This window comes from Lutra lutra, chromosome 14, assembly GCF_902655055.1.
Source record: "Lutra lutra chromosome 14, mLutLut1.2, whole genome shotgun sequence".
NCBI classification, from domain to species: Eukaryota; Metazoa; Chordata; class Mammalia; order Carnivora; family Mustelidae; genus Lutra; species Lutra lutra.
Window position 1 is genome coordinate 32,936,472 of NC_062291.1, and position 20,801 is coordinate 32,957,272.

Below are 20,801 nucleotides of genomic sequence, written 5' to 3' on the forward strand. Positions count from 1 at the left end.
GGGGCTCTCGCACTTCAGTCATTGCTCGGACACCTGGCTCAAGTGGACACGAGGCTCCTTGGAATGGACAGTTCACCCTGCCTCTCCCATTCCTCCTGCGTCAACCTACTAAAGGTTGGAATGAGTTTGGGAATCTCAACATATGAATTTACCAGAGCTGTTGTAAGAAAGGACCATAAACTGGGTGGCTTTAACAACAGAAATGTATTATCTCACAGTTCTGGAGACTAGAAACCTGAGATCAAGCTGTCAGTGGGACGGATTCCTTCTGAGTGCCGTGAGGGAGAACCTGTCCCATGCCTGTCCCCTAGAGGCCATCTTTTGGTGTTCTTTGGCTTGGAAAAGCATTGTCTCAACTTCTGTCTTTATCTTCTCAGGGCACTCTCCCTGTGTGCATGTCCATGTGCAAATCTCCCCTTTCTGAAAGATCTCGGTTATATTGGCTGAGGGGCCCGCCCTACTCCAGAATGACCTCATCTGTTCAGGTATGAGTCTTCCCCGCTGATGCCATTGTTCTTTCCTAGAACCAGCGCCCTCCACTCTTCCCCTAGAGGAGTGCGAAAGCCTTGTAGCTAGTCTGCATCTAGCCACTCTCCTTAGTAGCAGGGGGAGTGTATGAAGGCCCAAATATGGTACAATTAAAATGACTTCAATGGCTGCTGGCTGATATTTGGATTAAGATAAAAATATTATATCCTACAGGGCCCTGTGGTCTCAGGAAGCTTAACATTTGCAGCCAGTCTCAGTTGCTTTAACTAAAAAAAAAAAAAAAAAAAAGAATTGGCAATCCTTCCTTCCTCCCTTCCCCCATTCCTTCCTTCCCCTTCCTTCCTTTCTCTCTCGATCTCTCTCTTTCCTTCTTTCCTTCCTTCATTCTTTCAAAAGATTTTATTTTTAAGTAATCTGCACACCCAGCTTGGGGCTCAAACTCACAACCCTGAGATCAAGAGTCACATACTCCACCAGCTGAGCTGGCCCAGCACCCAGAAATGCTCTGTGTTTTGATATGGGTGATGAACACTGATGTTCACTCCCTGAAGATTCATCAAACCTTAGTCTTTGATTTGTGGACTTACCTGTACATAGGGTATATTTCAATTAAGAGACAAAACTTCAAAACAATTGAGTAAGTTGCCCAAAGCTCTGGGATTTCCTTGGTCACATTCCCCTTTATGACCTTTTCGATCTCTTGACAATCACCATACAACTATAGATTTCTCTCTCTCTCTCTTTTTTGGGGGTAAGGGGAGGAGATGGAATGAACAAACAGGGGCGATTCAGTAAGTTACATCATGGTCACAAGATGAATTATGAAAATTGTGACAAGAAAACAACATAGTCCTACAACATTTTTGAGCTCTTTTTGTCCAGAATTCGTGCTGGCTTGCTGTTTCCTGTTGCTAAGAATAAAGAGTGATCTGTATGTTCCATCTGTCTCCCAGTGCCCAGAGGAGATCAGGAGTGTGTCTGCCTGTCAGTATAGAACATTGTTCACCTCTGGAGGGACCGTCTGCCCAACAGAGCTGGGGCAAGAGGCTGGCTGTGGGCAGCTCCTCTGTGTCTGCCCTAAGCAAAAGGGAGTTTAGAATAGCTTGGGCATCTGAAAAAAAGGAAAAGCTTTCCACACATGGCTGAAAGCATCACTGGTGGTCTCTGGATGTCACTGCTTTGGGGCAGGGACAAGCCTTTTGAGTGGGCTCTGTCTCTTGGGGTGCTGAGCCTGTTGGCATTGTTTGACACAAAGCACTAAAGCAGTCCTAGCCAAAAGAAGAGCGCAATCGCTGATATCAGCAGGCTTCTAGGACATTGCAATGTTAACGAGAGATTTTACCAAAAAGTCTGGATTTATAACTTTCCTTGTGAAATTGAAATGTTGGGCCTACTCTATCATTCTGTTTGCAATTACGGCACCCAGGACACCCCGCCCTGAGCCCCACACTTTCTATTTCCCATACTCAGTTTTTTTTTTTTTTTTCCATAGTCCTTGGCACTTTCTGGACTACCATATAGTTTACTTATTGTGTTTATTTGTCCGACTCTTTCCACTAGAGTACAAGTAGTACTGGGGAGGGGTTTTTGTTTTGGTCAATGATCCACCCCTTGCCTGGGATACTGCCACTTAGCATTTAATGAATGAATGAATGAGCCCGAGGAAGTCACGTCACTTGCTTGGGCTCCTGAAGGCATGTGCCCTGCACACTATCCCTACTGATCTACACTGCTTTCTGTACCTGCCGCTAGGCCTTGGCACATATGGCGCCCTCAGCCAGAACATTCTGCCTGCCCCTCTCTGTCTGCCTAACTCCTGTTCATCCTCTGCACTCAGCTCAAGCTGTCCTTGATCCCTCTGCCGGGTCAACTCCCCTGACCATGGAGAATGACTGTCCTTAGTTTTTATAAAACCTACTAGAGAAAATTACTTTAACTCCATTTTTAAAGACCAAGGTTTCCAGTTGCTTGTGCAGACAGATGCTCTCTCCTCTTCCCCTGACCCCTGAGCTCAGAATACATCTAAAGCTCCCCTGAGTGAGTCAGCCTGGGAACTGGTTCTGCAGGACCAGGCAAGGAGTAACCACAGGCCAAGGTTCATAATTACCCCCTTGGTCCTCTGTTTACACAAGACTTATATTACCCAGGTTTCTTCATTGCATCCCATCTGTGTCCACACTGGTGGGGGAGGAGAAGGGGGGCCTGGCTTCCCTGGGCATTTGGGCCATGTCACTCACCCTCAGAACAGGACTGGGACAAACACCTTCCCCAATCAAGTAACTTTGTGATCTAGGGCCTTTCCCAGGAACCTGGGGACAGAGAAGTGGAGTTTCCAAACAGAGGTTTTGGGGAAGTGTTAACCCAAGTGAGGTATCGAGAATTCTAGATTGACAGTTGGAGAGCTGCTTCCGCTCCCTATCCAATTTTGAGGTGAGGAAATTGAGACCCAGAGAGGGTCAGTGGTTCACCCAAGGCCACACAGCACGTGAATCCCAAAGCCAGCATAAGAACCCACAGATTTCACTACAGTTCCTAAGCCTGGGCTTCTGGAGCTGGAATGTCAAGAATTCTTGGTTTCGTCTCCACTAGGTGTGGGACCAAGGCATAGAAACTGATGAGAATGGATAGAACATAGCAGCTCTTACCTGGCTGTGCCCAAAATACAGATGTCTGGGGCCCACCCCTCATGCACTGGGGTCTGCAGGAAAGCCCTGACATGCAGATTTTGAAAAGGTTCTTGGAGATTCTGATGCGCGATGATACCTGGGAAGTCTGGGCCTGGCCGGTGCTCAAGTCCCTTCCAGCTTGACAGATACTTAGCTGCAGATACTAAAGTGAGGCTCATGCTCAAGTACATTTCTGTTATCAATCCACGGTGACAGATCTCAGTGGGACGGCTCTGAGCCCAAGGAGGCATCCTGAAAATTTAAAAATTACGGTTGTCACGTGATGAGGTTGTTTCCCTGGCATTCGGTAATCTTGCCCTGCAGACTGTGAGGACAGCTCCTCACAGTGAAGAATTGCCCCTGAGTCCTGCACACCTTTTTTTTTTTTTAATTAGTTAATTAATTTATTTGACAAAGAGAGAGAGATCACAAGTAGGCAGGGAGGCAGGCAGAGAGAGGGGGAAGCAGGCTCCCTGCTGAGCAGAGAGCCCAATGCAGGGGCTCGATCCCAGGACCCTGGGATCATGACCTGAGCCTAAGGCAGAGGCTTAACCCACTGAGCTACCCAGGCACCCCCTGCACACCTTTTTAATAACATCTTACCAGAACACTCAGGTAGGTAAAAAACCAGATCATAGTCACATGAGCCAAAAATTTGACTTTCTTAAAAAAAAAAAAAAAAAAGACTTATTTATTTATTTTAGAGGGGAGAAGGGGGAGCAGAGAGAGAGAGAGGAGGGGTGGGGCAGAGGGAGAGACAGTCTGAGGCAGACTCCACAGTGAGCATGGAGCCCGCTGTGTGGGGCTGGATCTCACGACGCTGAGATCCCGACCTGAGCCGAAGCCAAGAGTTGGATGCTTAACCAACCATGCCACCCAGGCGTCCCCTGATTTGACTTTCATGCAAAAAGTGCATTTCTTTAAAAACATGGTTTTACTATACGCACTGCCTGGAGGGCAATTACCATGTGGAGAGTTGCATGTAAGTTGCCTCATCTTGTTTGAAACTTGGCAACTCTTAATCCAACAACCTTTCAGAAAAATCACATCACCTAGGACGACGCAGCTTACACAGACAATGAGTCACCAGACGATACCTCCATACTGGTCTGTAGCTGTAGCTTCCCAGTTCATAACGACTGTACATCACTATAGCAAGATCCAAATTGAGCCTTTTTTTCAAATGTCAATTATAAAGGACAAAGGGACAACCACACTCAAATAATTATTGTTTTCTCTTAAAAACATAGTCCACCCAGGGGTGCCTGGGTGGCTCAGTGGGTTAAAGCCTCTGCCTTCAGCTCAGGTCATGATCCCAGGGTCCTGGGATCGGGCCCCGCATCGGGCTCTCTGCTGAGCAGGGAGCCTGCTTCCTCCTCTCTCTCTCTGCCTGCTTCTCTGCCTACTTGTGATCTCTGTCAAATAAATAAATAAAATCTTTAAAAAAGCAAACAAACAAACAAAAAAACCCATAGTCCACCTATTATAAGTTCACGCATGTGCCAACTTCATGTGTGATTTTATTACCCTGGTTTTCACTTTTAAAGTTAGGACACTGTGCTGCTCTGTAAGAATTCTACATAGAGGCAGCTACACCCTCTGTTTATAACAGATTTTTAAACTCACATAAACGGAGTGTTGGATCTGGTTGGTCTGAAATGTATCGATCGATAAACAAAACCTGTAGGAAGACCATAGAGAGATCGGAGGCTCTCGGACAAGCCTTGAAAAGGCCTTGGGTTCCCTCTGCAGCCAAAGTCAGGTTAGAAAGACTGACCGACTGTCATGATCAGGTCCTGATGGGGAATGAAGCCTGACCTGGAGGTCTGGTCAAGGTCAGGGGGTGGGGCTTGGTTTAGCCGGTCCCAGAGAGCAGCCTGGAATCCTACCTGAACTCCTAGACACGCGTGGAGTGGATCTGACTAATGCTCTGGAGGGTTCCTGGCCCATGGCTGGGTACACGCGTCTGTCTCCTGAGGTGCCGCCACCGCCCTCGGGTAGAGGCTATTAACCTTTGTTCTACAACCAAGGAAGCCCAGGCTCAGACCATGAGACCCACTTGTCTGAGGCCAATGCAGGGATCTCTGGGGAGAGGCCAATGTGCCTGCCTTCAAAGCAGTTCTGTCACCACAGGCCTCAGCTGGTTTCCTTCTGCCCAAGGAAGGGTGTATTTATTTGGTTTCCGATAAGCAGTCACTCGTGGTGTGAAGCTTTGCTCAAAGTGATCCCGTAGCCCAGACAGCAATGGGTGGCTTCCTCAGGAAAAGCCAGCTTCCTTGGGAAATGACTTGTTTCTTGGGGGTTTTGGCCATTCTGACTTTTGGCTGAACTGGCACCTGGGACATGGAGCTCAGTGACCCAGTGGGCCTTCCTGTCTATCCCAGGATGGCACACTCTGGGCACCTGCTCCCCATGTCAGTTGCCTACCCCCCCACCCACCCGTGTCTGGCCAGCCCTTAGCTTACCTTCTCAAGGCCGGTCTTGTTGTGTCATTCCAACCTGCTGCTGGTGGCTGGTTTCCCGCCTCTCCGTGGGGAGGGCATTTCAGGCTCCATGATCAGAGGTCCTGCATGGGGGCTTTCCTGCAGGCCATTCCTTTCCAGGAGGGGTTCAGAAGCTGCAAGAACATCTGCCCATAGCCCTATCTTGAGGTGAGCTTCCACAGAAGGCCCCCAGTTGGGTGGGGAGGTGTCAGGGACAAGAATGGAGGTGTGGGTAGTGTGTTCCTGCTTTTTTTTTAAATTTTTTTTTTAAGATTTTATTTATTTATTTGACAGACAGAGATCACAAGTAGGCAGAGAGGCAGACAGATAGAGAGAGAGGGGGAAGCAGGCTCCCTGCAGAGCACAGAGCCCGATGTGGGGCTCGATCCCAGGACACCGGGACCATGACCTGAGCCGAAGGCAGAGGCTTTAACCCACTGAGCCACCCAGGTGCCCCTGTTCCTGCTTTTTAGAGTGGGGCGTGTGTGCTCCTGGATGGGGGGGAGGGGTGTCACTAACTTGGCCATGGAGAGCTGCCATTTTAGCAGAGCCCGATTTGCTGGCATGAATTGTTTTAAAAGAAGCCATGTAGGCGGGGCCGGGGCACCTGGGTGGCTCAGTGGGTTAAGCCTCTGCCTTCGGCTCAGGTCATGGTCCCAGGGTCCTGGGATGGAGCCATGCATCCGGCTGTCTGCTCAGCAGGGACCCTGCTTCCTCCTCTCTCTCTCTGCCTCTCTTCCAGCTTGTGATCTCTGTTAAATAAAAATAAAATCTTTAGGGACACCTGGGTGGCTCAGTTGGTTAAGCAGCTGCCTTCGGCTCAGGTCATGATCCCAGCGTCCTGGGATCGAGTCCCGCATCGGGCTCCTTGCTCGTCAGGGAGCCTGCTTCTCCCTCTGCCTCTGCCTGCCATTCTGTCTGCCTGCGCTCACTCTCTCTCCCTCTCTCTCTGACAAATAAAAAATAAATAAATAAATAAATAAAATCTTTAAAAAAAATTAAAAAAATAAAAAAGTCGACGCCGCCATATAGGGAAAAAAGAAAAAAAAAATCCCAGACTATATTTCCTCTCATTGTGGCCCCTGCCACCCCAAGCCCTCTGTCATCAGCACAAATTCCAGTCCCTCGCTGGTTCCCCATGGGTATTTCCAATGGCTCCCAGTATTTTTGTTATCCGGGAAGGCACCATGATGCCACCGAAGGCCAACTTGGGAGCATTAGTTCCCCTTGCCCCCCATATATTCATCGATCTCCCTATACCATCCCAAACAAACACTGTACTTTCTCTGCAAGCAGGGTGTCCAGGAAGTACCTGTCAGACTTTAGGGTGCATGTCTATTACCTGGGGGGCTTGTTGAAATGTAGATTCAGATTCATCATCTGGAGTGGGGCTCCAAGAACCTGCATTTCTAGCAAGTGTCCCAGTGATGCCAGTGGTGCTCCTGGGGAAACCACACTCTGGGTTCGGAAGCTCCAGGGAACCCCACCTCTGCCTCCCACCAGCCAGCTCAACCCATCCTTCTGAAGCCCCCACTGTGAGAGAGTCTGGTGGGGGGGGAGGGGAAGGAGATTTGCTTGTGTCCTCTCCTTAGCCAATGCTTCTTGCTTTTTCATATCCCTCTTCCCTCTGCACTGCATTATAATTCTCTCTTTTCTATCTCCTTTGTTCTCCTCTCTCTAGCTTTCTCCCAAGGGCCCACCGATATAGCTAGGACACATAAGACCAAGAGGCTGTGGGGATTTTGTTCTGTTTTAGTATAATGTGATTCCCCCGTGAAGGCTGAAATTATATCCCTTAATCCCCATGCTTCTTTTATCCCTGGCCACTGTCTACTTGACTCTTCTGGTGTAATCCCTGATGTTATCCTGTGGTTAGGGGGAGAGGGAGCATGGGGCAGAGGAGCCGGGGGCCTTGAGTGTCGCTCTGTCTCTGTCTCTGAATCTCTCTGTCTCTCTCTCTCTCTCTCTCTCTCTCTCACACACACACACACACACACACACACAACCTCTGGGCTCTGCCAGCAACAGCCAAGAGTCATGTTCCTTTCTGGGCCTTGGTTTCCTCACACATACGCAATGGGGTTGAGCTGGACAAGAGTGGAAGTTTCCTCCACCTCAAACCTTTGAATTTAAAAAATCAACCACCGTATTTTAGGCTCTCCCTCCAAAATCTAAAGCCTTAACTTTCTATCCAAAAACTCTATCCCCTTCTTCTGTGTGTCTTCGGAGTGATCATACACCTTTTCTGGGCCTTGGTGTCCTGATCTACAAGTTGGGAGGTAATGAGAGTCAGCTGATCTGGGCAAGTTAGGACCTAAAGAGAGTCTTGGTTGTAAAGGTACCTAGTTTAGTTCTTGGCAAAGTTAGTTTCTTAGTCAGCTCGGGCTGTCACAACAAAATCTAAGATAAAGGTGTTGGCAGGTGTTGGGTTTTAGTGAGGATCCTCTTTCTGTCTTGCAAAGGGCCACTTCATTGCGCGTGGCTGGAGGGAGAGAGCCAGAGAGGGCTGTGGCCCCTTCCTTTTCTTGTGAGGACAATAATCCTATTATGGGAGCTCTGCCCTCATGATCTCATCAAAACCCAATGACTTTCCAGAGACCCCACCACCACATTGGGGGTTAGGGCTTCAACATATGAATTCTGGGTGGGGGGGAGGGGCCGGAAGGGGCGAAGACAAACTTTTAGTCCACCACAATAAGGATTAGTCAATAACGTTGAATTGGTTGGTTCATCCGGGAAGAATGACAGGCGGCCTGCTGCATTTTAAGGAACTGCGAAATTGTACTGCAGAAGTGTTGGGAGGGATCAGAGATGGACCCTGGTCCTTCAGTCAGCTGGCATAGAGATTTTATTTTATTTTATTTTATTTTATTTTTTTTAAAGATTTTATTTATTTATTTGACAGAGAGAGATCACAGGTAGACAGAGAGGCAGGCAGAGAGAGAGAGAGAGAGGGAAGCAGGCTCCCTGCTGAGCAGAGAGCCCGATGCGGGACTAGATCCCAGGACCCTGAGATCATGACCTGAGCCGAAGGCAGCGGCTTAACCCACTGAGCCACCCAGGCGCCCCTGGCATAGAGATTTTAGATGAAAGGATGGGAGGTAGTAGCTAAGAAGGAGGTGAGGGAGAGCAGATCCTAGGATGGAAGAAGAAATAAAGAAGAGGGGTGGAAGTGGGAAGTGGGGAATGGGGAGATCACACCTGGAATCTCAAAGTGACTCTTGATGATTTGACATTGGCTGAAGGGCCCAGAACATTTCCTGGCCCTTCCACACTGAGAATGGATGTCTGCTGGGAGATAGCAGCAAGGGGGTAAGGGTTTGGGAGCGTCTGTGACTGATTCAGGAGCTTTGAATGGCAGAGATGTCTGGGATTTCCGATGGGGTGGGGCTGACGGTGAGGAAGCTGATAGATAACCCGCTTGACCCTTTCAGAGTTTTCACCACTCTGGCGGCGAGGTTGGGAAGTGCTGAGGGGGTGTGCAGAGGAGGGCAGCCATTCTAACAAGGGATTCCATCCCGAGAGCCCTGGTTGAGGGGTACCAGGGGCAGCGATGACACTCTGGGTTAGTGTCCTGACAACATTTGCAAGGGTTGGAATTGGGTACCCTCATTCGTGTCATTTTTGTTAAGATTTCAAGATTCCATCTAGGTGTCATTTTTAAATCTGTTGAAAAAAATATGACCAGCATGCTGATCACTGGTCAGTTACCTGAGACTACCCTATCTTTGCTCCTGCTGAGTTAGTGTCCTGGGCAAGTCATGAAAAACATATTTGAGATTGAGCTACTTCATCTGGAAATGAAGGCTGACGTTTGTGGTCCCAGTGGGCACTTTCACTTCAGTATCAGACGCTTCCCGACATTGCTCATGAAAATAAATATTGGTAACCTTTTTTTGCCCAGTACCTGGTCTCTGTTCTTCATGTTTGTAGGGGGAGGGGAGAAGGGGGAGGATAATTCCCCATCCCTTTTAGGGAGTTTTTATGTAGCTTTTCTTCAGGCATTATTGACCTCAAGGAAATCTCCTGGAAAGAAAGGGTGCAAACCTCTGAGACACCTATCAAAATCCCAAAAGTCTTTCTAGGGACCCATTTTGAGTGGTTGCTTTGGGTTAGTTGGTGCAGTGCTCGGCGAGCTGACTCTCTCAAGGGCTCCAAGTGACCAAATGTGACCAGTGAGTTGGTTTTTACAAAAGGCGGCCTGAAGGAGAAACTGGTGATGGTCTGTCGCCAGGTTCCACCGTCCCTCAGGGCCCGCGGAGATGCCGGTCCCTGCCTGGCCAGCAGGCGGCGCGCACGCGCCGTCAGGCCCGGAGGAGAGGCGGGCCTCGCCCCCCCACCCCCGGTCTCCAGGCCGGAACGTGCGCGCGCCCGATGCCAGGGTCGCGCACGCCGGGACTGGGGAGCCATTTCCGGGCGGGGAGGGGCGGGTCTGTCGGCGGTCGGCCCTCCAATCTCGGCGGCGGCGGCGGCGGCGGCTGCAGGGGGAGCCCGCGCTCCGCCGCCGGCAAGTCGTTCGCGTGGTGAGGAGGAGCCGGGCGGGCGAGAGGGAGAGGCTGAGGGAAGGAGCGGGGCGGCGGACTCGGGGCAGGAGAGTGCAGGGGGCCGCTGCGGCTCCGGAAAAGGGAGGGTCGGGCTGGCGCGGACCGCTCCAGGGTGGGCAGGGTATGGGCGTGAAGAGGAGGAAGGAGGGCCTGGCGGACCGAGGGGTGCGGGCTGAGTGTGGGCGTGCCGAGCCCCTAGTTCTGAGGGAGCTGGGCGGGGGGCGAGAGGGAGCCCCCGTCCCGCGGAGGTGGGAGCGGACCGGGGCTGCCGGGATCTGCTGATCCTTCCTTAGGAAGGGCTCCGGGCTGGGAGCGATGGAGTCGGCGGCGAGGCCAGCGGGGCTCGGGAGGCTGGACGCTGGGCTAGGCTGGGCTGAGCTGAGCTGAGCTGCCGGCGGCGTCCGACCCTCCTCCCTGCTGCGCTGGTGGGCTGGGCTCCCGGGCCCTGGGGCCGGGTCGGGGGCGGGCTGGGAGTTTCCCCGGGTGTCTACCTGGGGGGCTCGCTGGGTGGGAGGCTGGGTCTGGATTCGTTCGGTCAGCTGTGGGAGGGAAGCACAGTGCCAGCAGGGTTGTGATTCGCTGGCTTGGGTGCTGGGGGGGTGGAGTGTCCTAGCTGCGAGTGAAATCGGAGCTCTCAAAGGAGGGAGAGAACCATTTCTTGACTGCTCCTGCGACTCTAGGCGGGCGGAGGCGACAGTTTAAAGCTTGAGAAGTAAACAAACCTGGTTCCCTTTTGCAGAGGGGAGGCGCCCAGAGGAGGGCTGGGGGAGGAAGATGCCGAGTACGGACCTTCTGATGTTGGTGAGTCTTTTCCCAAACATCCTCCTTGTTATAAGGCACTTGTCCCTTAAGTTTTATTTTTAGTCGAAAGGATCTGAGTGTGTGGATCTCGCTCCTGGTGCTTGCTTTTGGTAGCTGAGCATTTCTGCTCCCCTTTTAGTTCGGGTGTGCTGGTTGGGATGGATAAATGCCTGATTTACATATACGAATATGTTTGTATTTAATGAATACGAAGACTCTTTTACAGAATTCTTGTAGTTGATTTTAATCTCTCCCTTTCCATACTCCCAGAACGGTTTTAAAACTTGTATTCAGTTTTGCCTGCGTCTGCCGTGTACTCGTTGATAAGCGCTTGTCTCTCAGACGAGACTTAAGATTCCTCAGAAAACAGATAATCATGTCTTACATGTTTAAAGATGAATAAACAGCTGTCATACTGCTCTGTCTATAGTAAGTGCTTAACACATGCTGTCGAGTTAAACTAATTTGAATTTAAGTTTTTCTGTTGGGCTGAGGAATATCCCTGCTTTGGTAGAGTCTGTTTTTTCCTCTAGAGATTTCTGTGCCTCTTTCTCCCCACCCCACCCCCACCCCTCCCCAGCAGGGAGAATAGCATTGCAAAACGAGTGTTTTCCCAAAATGAGCTTTTATTCTTGGGACATTTATGATTCCATAGGCTCTTTTTTGGGGGTATTGTGGGGAGCCCGTGGCTTTCTAATAGCTATCTCGAAAAACAGCATTTTGTTTTTAATAAGCTACTTCTCTGAGTCTCATGTGTCTTTGTGCAAAAACACTGATTTCAGAACAATTCATCTCCCTCTCTTTATCTCACTCTCCCAGAGAGCTGGTAGCTGTCACTGGGAAATGGGGAAAAAAAAAAAAAAAAAAAAAAAACAAACCCACACAAAAAAACCTAGCAGTGAGGTTTTTTTTGTTTTTGTTTTTTAAATACCCAGTGCTGACTTTCTGTAGTGGCAAAACCTATAAGGTCTGTGGGAGGGATAAAGAAGGAAATTAAGTGCTGGTGAGTGCTGGTTTGAGGCAGAGACCAAGGATGGTTTTAGAGATCGAGATAAATACTTGGCTTATTCAAAGATCCTGATAAAGCTTCTTGCTTTAAATTTCATGGATTGTCAGTAGATAATCCTTATTTATTATGCGATTTTAAATTCTTATCGCAGGAGCCATGTATTAGAAAAATTGGGAGCGCTACATAAGCAAAAGGAAGCAACCCCCCAATGATGACACTACTCAGAAATAAACACCTTAGAGGGTTAATGCAGAATGGTTTGTAACGATTGGCCATTTGTTTTTTCCCCTTACAGACAGATCAGTATGTTGATGGAAATTAAGATTTCCTTGTGTAAGTAGGCTGCACCTTCGTGGCCAGAGATGAGCTTGTGACTTCTTGGGCCCGTGCGCTCTCTTGAAAGGTGTGGCCAGTCAGGGCTTTTTTATTCAGGATGTTAACTTGGGCATCCGTTTTGTTTTGAAGCCTTTCTCTGGCCACCACCATTTCCTCATTTGATAAGCTAGAGTATCGAGGGTGTTCATTTGCTTGTTGGTGTAAGGAATGCATTCACACGGACAGTGACTGGCTCTCGAGAATCCTAACTCTCTGAGGATACTGCACATGTTTCTTGTGTGCTTTCTCTGGGAAAGCTGTCATTCCTTCTTTGCCTGTGCTGTGTTCTTGAGGCCAAATGGTAAAGCACCAGTGGCCAGGGCCGGGTTCTTGAAGAGGGCAGTAAATGGTCATTATCTGCATTCTTTAGCTACTTTGTGTGAAGTGGAAGATGTTCTGGGCCCTCTAACGGGGAAGAAAGGACCCCAGGTAATAAAAAAAAATATCCTCCATTCCAGGCAGCCTGTTGTAGAGCCGCAGAAGTAGAAGCAATCTTGGAGGCCGCGTGATGCGACTTCTCACTTAGATTGTATATGAATCCTTTTTAGAGCATCTCTGATGAATGGATAGCCCGTCATCCATCCTTTCTGCTGGGGGAATAAGATGGGCATAAGCTGGTTCGCAATCCAAGGTGGACCCAGGAATAATAACGTACGGCTGGTAGCTAACATTTATTGAGCATGTCTTACATATTAGGTGCGGAAACAGATACTCTCCATGTTCGTTGAATTTTCACAAAAACCCTTTGAAAAATATGCCGCCATCCTCCTCTTGTAGGTGAAAAACCAGGCTCAGGGAGGGTACTGCCGCCGTGAGCTGGTGGAGCCCCATTTGAACTCCAGCTAGTCTGACGTCAAATCCTTCCTTCTGTTCTGCTTTTTTTTTTTTTTTTTAAGATTTTATTTATTTATTTGATAGAAGACACAGCAAGAGAGGGAACACAAGCAGGGGGAGCGGGAGAGGGAGAAGCAGGCTTCCCGCCGAGCAGGGAGCCCGATGTAGGGCTTGATCCCAGGACCCTGGGATCATGACTTGAGCCAAAGGCAGACACCTAACCACTGAGCCACCCAGGCACCCCCTGTTCTGCTTTGTGATGCTGCCTTGGACCACACTGCGCACAGGGACAGAGGTTGCTGAGCTCTTCGAGTGATGGGACAGGGGTTCGTGTGGGGCAGGGGGGCAGCATAGCTCTGTCCCCTGAGGGGGGCACTTTGGAAACCCATGTGGGGGTGCTTTTGTTTTCTAGTATGGTCCTGTCTGAAAATACATGCTACGTGATACAGATCTTCTGATTTATCTTCTCCTACCTTGGCAGTTAGGGCATTATGCCGATTTTTAAAAGTTACACTCGCACAGGTAGTCTTTGAATTCCGTTTCAGAACCTTAAAAGGGGCATACGAAATATTTGTTCTAACAAGAGGGCGGCAGGTTTGATAGTGTTGCAAACTGCTTATGTGGACAGTGTCCTGTGGCAAGAAAGCATGAAGATGAACCAGAGTCCGGAGCTGATAAGCCTGGTCCTGCTCCATACCGCAGGGCTGTGGCCGTTGGTCTGCCGTGCCTTCCTACCCTACACTTTGCCCTCGTTTGATAAGGATGGTTTGCCTGAGTTTTTCCGTTCGCTCACTTATGTCATGAACTGTAGTACTTTCCACCTGTGTTTCGAAGAGAATGAAAGGGGTGAGGGTATTCATCTGACTCTCGATGCTTTCAGAAGGATTTCAAATCCGGATTTTTTTTTTTTTTTTTTTTTTTTTAGCAGTTTCTCTCCACTTTGCCCACATTCTTTTCACCCATGTTCTCCTCCTCCCTGGTGCTAGGGTATGGTGTCACTTTGTAAGTTGTCAAATACTTAGAGCTTTTAAGAAAAGAGTAAGTCTACTCCTTTGGGTGGCTTTTCTCTTTTCTCATCTGGTGACTCATTCATGCCATGGCAGTGCTGGGTGGAGGTGGAGTGCTAGTTTATCTGGGGCCAAGGTTCTTGGCATTCGGCAATGTCTGGGGCATTTTTGGTTTTCCTACTGAGTGCTAGAGGTCAGGAATGCAACTACAGGCCCTACTGTGCACACAGCACTCCACCACCAAGAACTATGCGGCCTAAAATGTCGGTAACGCTTGGGTTGAGGAACCCTGGTCTAGGGTTCCTTAACACAGGTAATAGCATCTGTGTAGCCCTGGCATTCATGTGGGTGAGAGATGGGGCCTTTTCTTAGAGTTCAGTGGGTCTGTTCAAGTGCTCCTTCGGGTTATTTTGTCCATGGACCAAGTCCTGCTTTGGAATGTCTGTATTGGACCGTATACAGCACAGTCTTCTGTAATACAGTAAAATCTTGAGAAATGCTTTCCTTCACAACCTTTCTGAAGTACTCTTGATTTGGAAACAGTAAGCCTGTCTTGGTTTTGTTTTTTGGGTTCAAAATGGAATCTTTCCAGATCTCAGAGCTTTTATCTTTTGAGCCTTGAATCTCTCTCAGGCATGCTTTCTTTCTGAATGTCAGGTCGGATTTGAGCCATAAGCCAAAAGATCGACTTTGAATCTGGTGTCTTGTTTGTAGGATTGTCTAGGGAAAAAAGGGAAAATTCATTAGGGCTGGTAGGACCTTTAAAATTTTGTTGACCATTTGAATGGCCCTTGTAAGATGAGCACCATGTTTGGCATTGTTCCAGTCTTACTGGTAAAGCAAAACTACAATAACAAGTTCGATAATTCCTCCAGCCATTGGTCTAAAGGAACAGTGATAAATAATAGATAAATGCCAAATCCCAGTATTTGGCTTGGCTTTGCAGTCTGTGTGTCAGGAATTTTTAGTGCTGTTTGCTTTCTTAATTAGGCTCTTCCCCAACATACAGTTTGTACACATTGGTGGCAAACCTGGGAATCATTTTGGGATTAAGAATTTTCCATAGGGAATTGATTTAGAGTGACTCAGTCCTTATGTAGAAATGTATAGAACACAACTACTGAGAGGAAAACCATGCTGGGGGTAAGGGGAAACAGGCGTCTGGGAAGATGGGATAGTGCAGGCTGAGGAGGGGGTTGGCTATATCTGCTATCTCCTGGCACCCTCCGGTAGTGTGAATGAGGAGAGGAAAGCCGGGCAGAGTTTACAAAGCGGGGCAGAGTTAAGGAGACCCATAGGGGTTGGTGAAACGCCTCAGGGTTAAGAGTCATCATCATTCTTAGACCTGAGTGGGCAAAGAGAGAGTAGCTTCTGGAACCTTGAAAGTTTAGCTGGAGGAGAGGGTAACCTGTAGGAATGCTGCCACTGCCAACCGGTACCGTAGCAGGAAGGGAATCGGGGAATACATACCTCAGACCCTTCCTTTTCCCACCCTCTAATCTCACGGTGGAGCCTTTCCTCAGCCAAACCCAGCTGGAAACCAGAGGATAAGCAAAGGAGCCTGGGAGGTTTAATTCATAGAGGGTGGTTCTGTGAGGCACAGGAGGGTGGAGAAGGTTGGGTAGACGATCTGGAGGAGCCAGGGGAGGATAGCCAGCATGCTCAAGTTGAGGTCAAGCTCATTCTGAGAGGCACAAGGGAGAAGATAGCTTGTTAGCAGAGTCTTGAAGAAGGGATAGAACACAGAATGTTACAGAAAAGGAATGTTCTCACTGATAAGAGAAGGATAGATTCAGAGGCAAAATGTTGCCACAGCTTTGGCAAGGCAGGAGCTGCTTTTTTCCAGGAGTAGCCTTAGAATCTTAATTGCCTGAAGGGCATTGAGAAATCCTGCAGCCCAGCTTCCCTTGCTGTGTGGAAATCCTTTCCGTGGTGCCCTGCCAGGGGTGCGTGCAGAGTGCTTTCCCATGGAGTTCTTGCCGTTGTTGGACAGCTTTAATTGTAGAAACTGTTCCCTTTGTTCAGATCGCTGACATATCCTGGAGGGTTAGGTTTGGCTGCCTATAAAAGAAAAACTAAAGTAATAGAGATTTTTAAAGGTAGAAATGAATTTCTCTAAATAAAGAGAAAGCCAGAGTAGACCCTTCTTGGCTGCCCTGGCTGTTCCCAGGTCTTTGAGGAGGTTCTACCAAACATGGTGTGTCCCTCCTGGTCCAGGATAGCTGCCCTGAGCTTGAGCTGTTCCGTTCATGCTTTATTTGGTAGGAACAGCAAAGGCAAGGAGAAGGGCTTGCCCTCCTTTTTAATTAAAAATGTTTTCGTATGAAATTTGTTATACATAGAGAGAGCTATATAAAGCACATATCTGTATTTTAAATAATAAAGGTAAAACAGTCATACAGCTATCCCCAGGTTAAGAAATAAGAGTATTTACTCCCAGTCCCATGTGCCTCACCCTGATTATATCTCCTTTCCTCCCCTCTAGGGGTAACTATCCTGATTTTTGTAATAAATCTCTTGCTGTGTTACCAAAAAAAAAAAAGTTACCACTTATATATATGTCCCTAAGTTTAGTTTTGTTCATTTTTTAACTTGCTGTAAATCTGTGTATATGTATTTTTTTGTGATTTCCTTATGTTGCTCAGTATTTGTGAGACTCTTCTGTGTTGTTACATGTAGTTATTGGAGTTTCTAGTTCATTCATTTTCTTTGTTGCCCAGTGCCTCACTGTATGACTACCACAGTTTATCCAGTGCATGATGGTGGGCACTTAGGTGGTTTCCAGTTTGGGGCTCTTTTGAACATTACCGTAGCGAACTTTCTTGTATATGACAAAGTTTCCTGGGATTTCCTCCTGGGAGTAGAATGGCTGCATTGTACCTTCACTTGATAACACCAAACTTTGCAGAAGTGGATGCAGTTTATACTCCTAGCAACAGTGTGTGAGAGTTCTTGTTTCTATGCAGTTTGACAGACTTGGTACTTACAAAGCTTTTTATACTTTTTGCCATTCTGGGAGGGTAAAATCTAATTGATTCCCATATGCATTTCCCTGATTACTCCTGAGGGTAAGTGTCCTTCTCTTTGTATATGGAGTGTTTTGTATATGGAGTGCCTCTTCCCATCTTAAACACTTTCTCAATTATTTATTTCTCCTTGTAATTCTGGTAGATTTTGTTGTATGTATTTTGAGATTTTGTTACTAGGTGCATGCAGATTTAAAATGATCACAGCTTACCTAATAAGTTGCACTTTTAACCTAATAGTGCGTTTTGACTTGATATAATACAGCTGCATGAGCTTTTTGTCGTGAAATGGGGAAACTATAAATGTTTGATGAAATTGAATGAGTGTCGTGCCGGTTGTGTAGGCAGGAACTGGTTCGTTTTTCTGGCATACTGCTCTTTATATGGCCTGTTATCGCTGGCAGTGGATAAATCACTTTTGAATAAAAAAAAAAAGGTAGTTTTCTTTTTTGAGAAGGAACTTGCGTACAGTAAAGGCAGGAATCTTAATTATACAGCTCAGTAATATTTGCATGTGGTTACACTGTGCTCGCTGCCCAGATACTAAGAATGTCCAGCCTCCCAGCAAGTTCTTCCTTCCCTCCCATTTGGACCCACCAGGGTTATCCTTCTCACTTCAGCTTTGTTTTGCTGATTTTTGAACCTCATATACATGGAAACATACATACAGTATGTTTTATTTCGAGTGTCCTTTTTGCCGAATCTGTGAGATTCAGCCATGCTCTTATGTAGCAATAGTTTTTTAAAAATCATAGCTGTGTGGTTTTACATGTATAAAATACCACAGTTAAAAAAAAAATACCGCAGTTTATTCCTTCTAACGTTGATGAACATTTGTGTTTCTAGTTGTTGGCTGTTTTCAGTGACACTGCTACATTCTTGAATGTGTCTTTGGGAAAACATAGCATTGCCAGGTCATGAGGCCTGCTGCCAGATGGGTTTCCCAAGTGGTTGTACCAATTTATACTCCTACAGGGTTTTCTTAATGAGTAACTTGTGCTTTTAGCTTTTGGGCAGCGAATCTTAGATTCTGTTACCTGCACATTAGATGTAGGAAGACAGCATTGAGAACTCTGTCCTGAAGTAGGGTAGGCACTTTTAAAGTGTGAAATGTCCTTCCTTTTCTGTAATTTCCCCGGAGAGTAAAAGCCTACTGTGTTATTTATCTCGTCTCTAACTATTAATAAACATTTGATGGAAAGAGAGCAACCTGGGTTCTCTGTTGAGAAGCAGCTGTTGTAGCATATTTACACTTTGTGCTCCGTCCTGGGGAGACCTTTTTTTTTTTTTTCCTGGAGGCTTTTCTGAAAGCATTTAAATGTATTCCTTTGAAATGCATTTTGGCAGAGAGGACTGATTTATTCTCTTTTAAAACCACCGTGAGTTCTCGTCTTACTGGTGCTGAAACAATTGAGGCAAATAGAAAATTCTGTTTTCATACTCCAGTAGGAAGGACTCTAGAGGCCAAAAACAAGAATGCCGCCCCGGACCTGCTCCCTGTCTAGCCGCATTGCAGCCAGGGTGGACGAAGGCCTGGGAGTAAGCTACCCAGCCCTTTTTGATAAACTTGTGATTTCAAGTGCTTTCCCAAGAGTCATAAAAATAATAATCAACAGCAATCTATGCCCATGCCTGAAGTCAGGCTTGTGATCTGTAAACAGGATTAGGTAACCAATATAATCCTGTTGTGTAGGTGAGAGGGCACTTGCAACCTTCTGATTGAGTTAGATAGTTGGAGGCTGAGAGTTGACTTACCTCTGTCTTATTAAACCTTGGCATCTGTAAGATATTACTTAAGGTAGTAGACATAGGCAGGGGAAGCAAACCACTTAGAGCCTCTCCCAGCTTTGCCCATGCGACTTCGCTTGGGACATGGCAGAGCTCACTTTGCCTTGCTGCTCACTGAGCAGGAAAGGAAAACGTTTATCATCAGAGATTCAGGTTCATCAAATATTTAGGAAGTGTTCATTATCTGCAGTCAGTCTTTTACCCCCTGACTGCGCTGAACAGTCACAGCTACCCTGTGAGTAGCTACGTGAGGTGTCTGTCTGTCTTGTGAACTTTTGGTTGAAGGACAACAATGGGGTCTGTTTTGGCAGGTCAGCAAAATCCAGCTGCATAGAGGCTCAGTCATACGCCAGAGGTCGCACAGAGCTCACATTAGAGTAGAAGCCTCTGCTCGCCAGTGCGTTCTTTCCAGGGCACCGCAGCTGTCTGTAGGACACAAGTCACAGACGTTCAGTGAGTCTCCAGGAGTGGTGATGAGTGTCGGCTCAGAACAGCACCCAGAACCGGCTGTCCTTTCCTCATATCCTCGGTAGTGGCTGGAGCGTCGGTTTATGAGCTTGCCATAAAAGTGTTTGTTTGTTTGTTTTTTTCTTTCATCCTTTTAGCAGTTAGTAGTTCTGTTTATGGACTCTTAAAAAATACATCCCTTTAGGCAATAATGACCTGCTTTGTCTAGTTTATACATAATTGCTCTACAGATTTCTGAGTTATCTTCAGATACTCAGGATTGCTTTCATTTGGAGTCCAAAGCTTTGCTCTCTGTTTCTGGAACTGCAGAGTTTCTGCTGTTTTTGGCCCATACCACAACTTTTTTTCAGAAAGGCCTTTAGGCTTTTTGGGTTTTTTTGTTTTGTTTTGTTTTTTTTTGTTTTGTTTTTTTTTTTTTTTTTTGCTTTGTTTTGTTTTTTAAAGAAAGCCTGTGAATCTTAGGTAGTTGGTCTTAGCTAAGAGAACAGTGGTGAGTGTAAATGGAACTGCTGGGTCATAATGCCTTTTTTTGTTTCTTTTTTTAAAGCATCCAGTTCATTGCTTTTCACTGTGTTCACAAAGTTATGCAACTATCACCACAATTTCAGAACATTTTCAGAAGAGACCCCTTGTCTCTGCAGTCACTTCCTTATGTCCTCCCAGTCCCCCAGCCCTAGGTGACCCCCAAACTGCTTTTTGTCTGTAGATTTTCTTATTCAGAACACTTCATATAAATGGAATCCTGTAGTGTCTGGTCTTTTGTGATTAGTTTTGTTCACTTAGCATGATGTTTTGAAGGTTTATCCATATTATGTAGCTTGGATCAGAATTTCATTCCATTTTGTTATAATCATAAGGCTTTTCCCAATTTTCAGTAATGGATAATAGTTCTCACCTCCAGGCAACATAGGGGAGTTGGGTTTACTCTACCTATAATAGGATACTTTGTCATATTAAAGCTATTGCTGTGATTCATTTTGAAGAGGGGTTTATTAACCTGGGGACTATAGACCCCAATGACTGGCCTTCAGGATGTTCTGAACCCTTTGTAATTATTTACAGGTTTCAAGTTCCCAGATATTTTTTGGTGGGGGGGGTTTTTGGGCACCTATGGGTTTTAGCCTTTGTTGAAAGATAATTTTCAAAAAAAGGTAAAATCATGACACTGATACAAATATAAAACAAACACACATTAAAAATTTTATTTTGCTTATAATGAGGAAAACTGGCAGACGTTATAACCGTTTCAGAGGAAAGGTCCAAAGAACAGACACATTTATAGGTCATGGATATTAAAATGAATATGTAAAC

At 46.9% G+C, this 20,801-nt stretch overlaps 1 protein-coding gene across 2 annotated transcripts in view; it reads left to right on the forward strand.

The window, feature by feature from the left end:
• Positions 1 to 20,801, forward strand: part of SGPL1 (sphingosine-1-phosphate lyase 1) — a 70,710-nt gene that overhangs the window by 5,735 nt on the left and 44,174 nt on the right. The window contains exons 1-2 of one of the 2 annotated variants that reach the window (XM_047702235.1): positions 10,062 to 10,161; positions 10,922 to 10,983. In XM_047702235.1, the coding sequence (XP_047558191.1) occupies positions 10,957 to 10,983 (27 nt within the window). In that variant the 5' untranslated portion in view covers positions 10,062 to 10,161; positions 10,922 to 10,956. Of the gene's footprint in view, positions 1 to 377; positions 486 to 10,061; positions 10,162 to 10,921; positions 10,984 to 20,801 lie in introns of those variants that run through there. The other variant, XM_047702234.1, reaches the window with a different exon arrangement.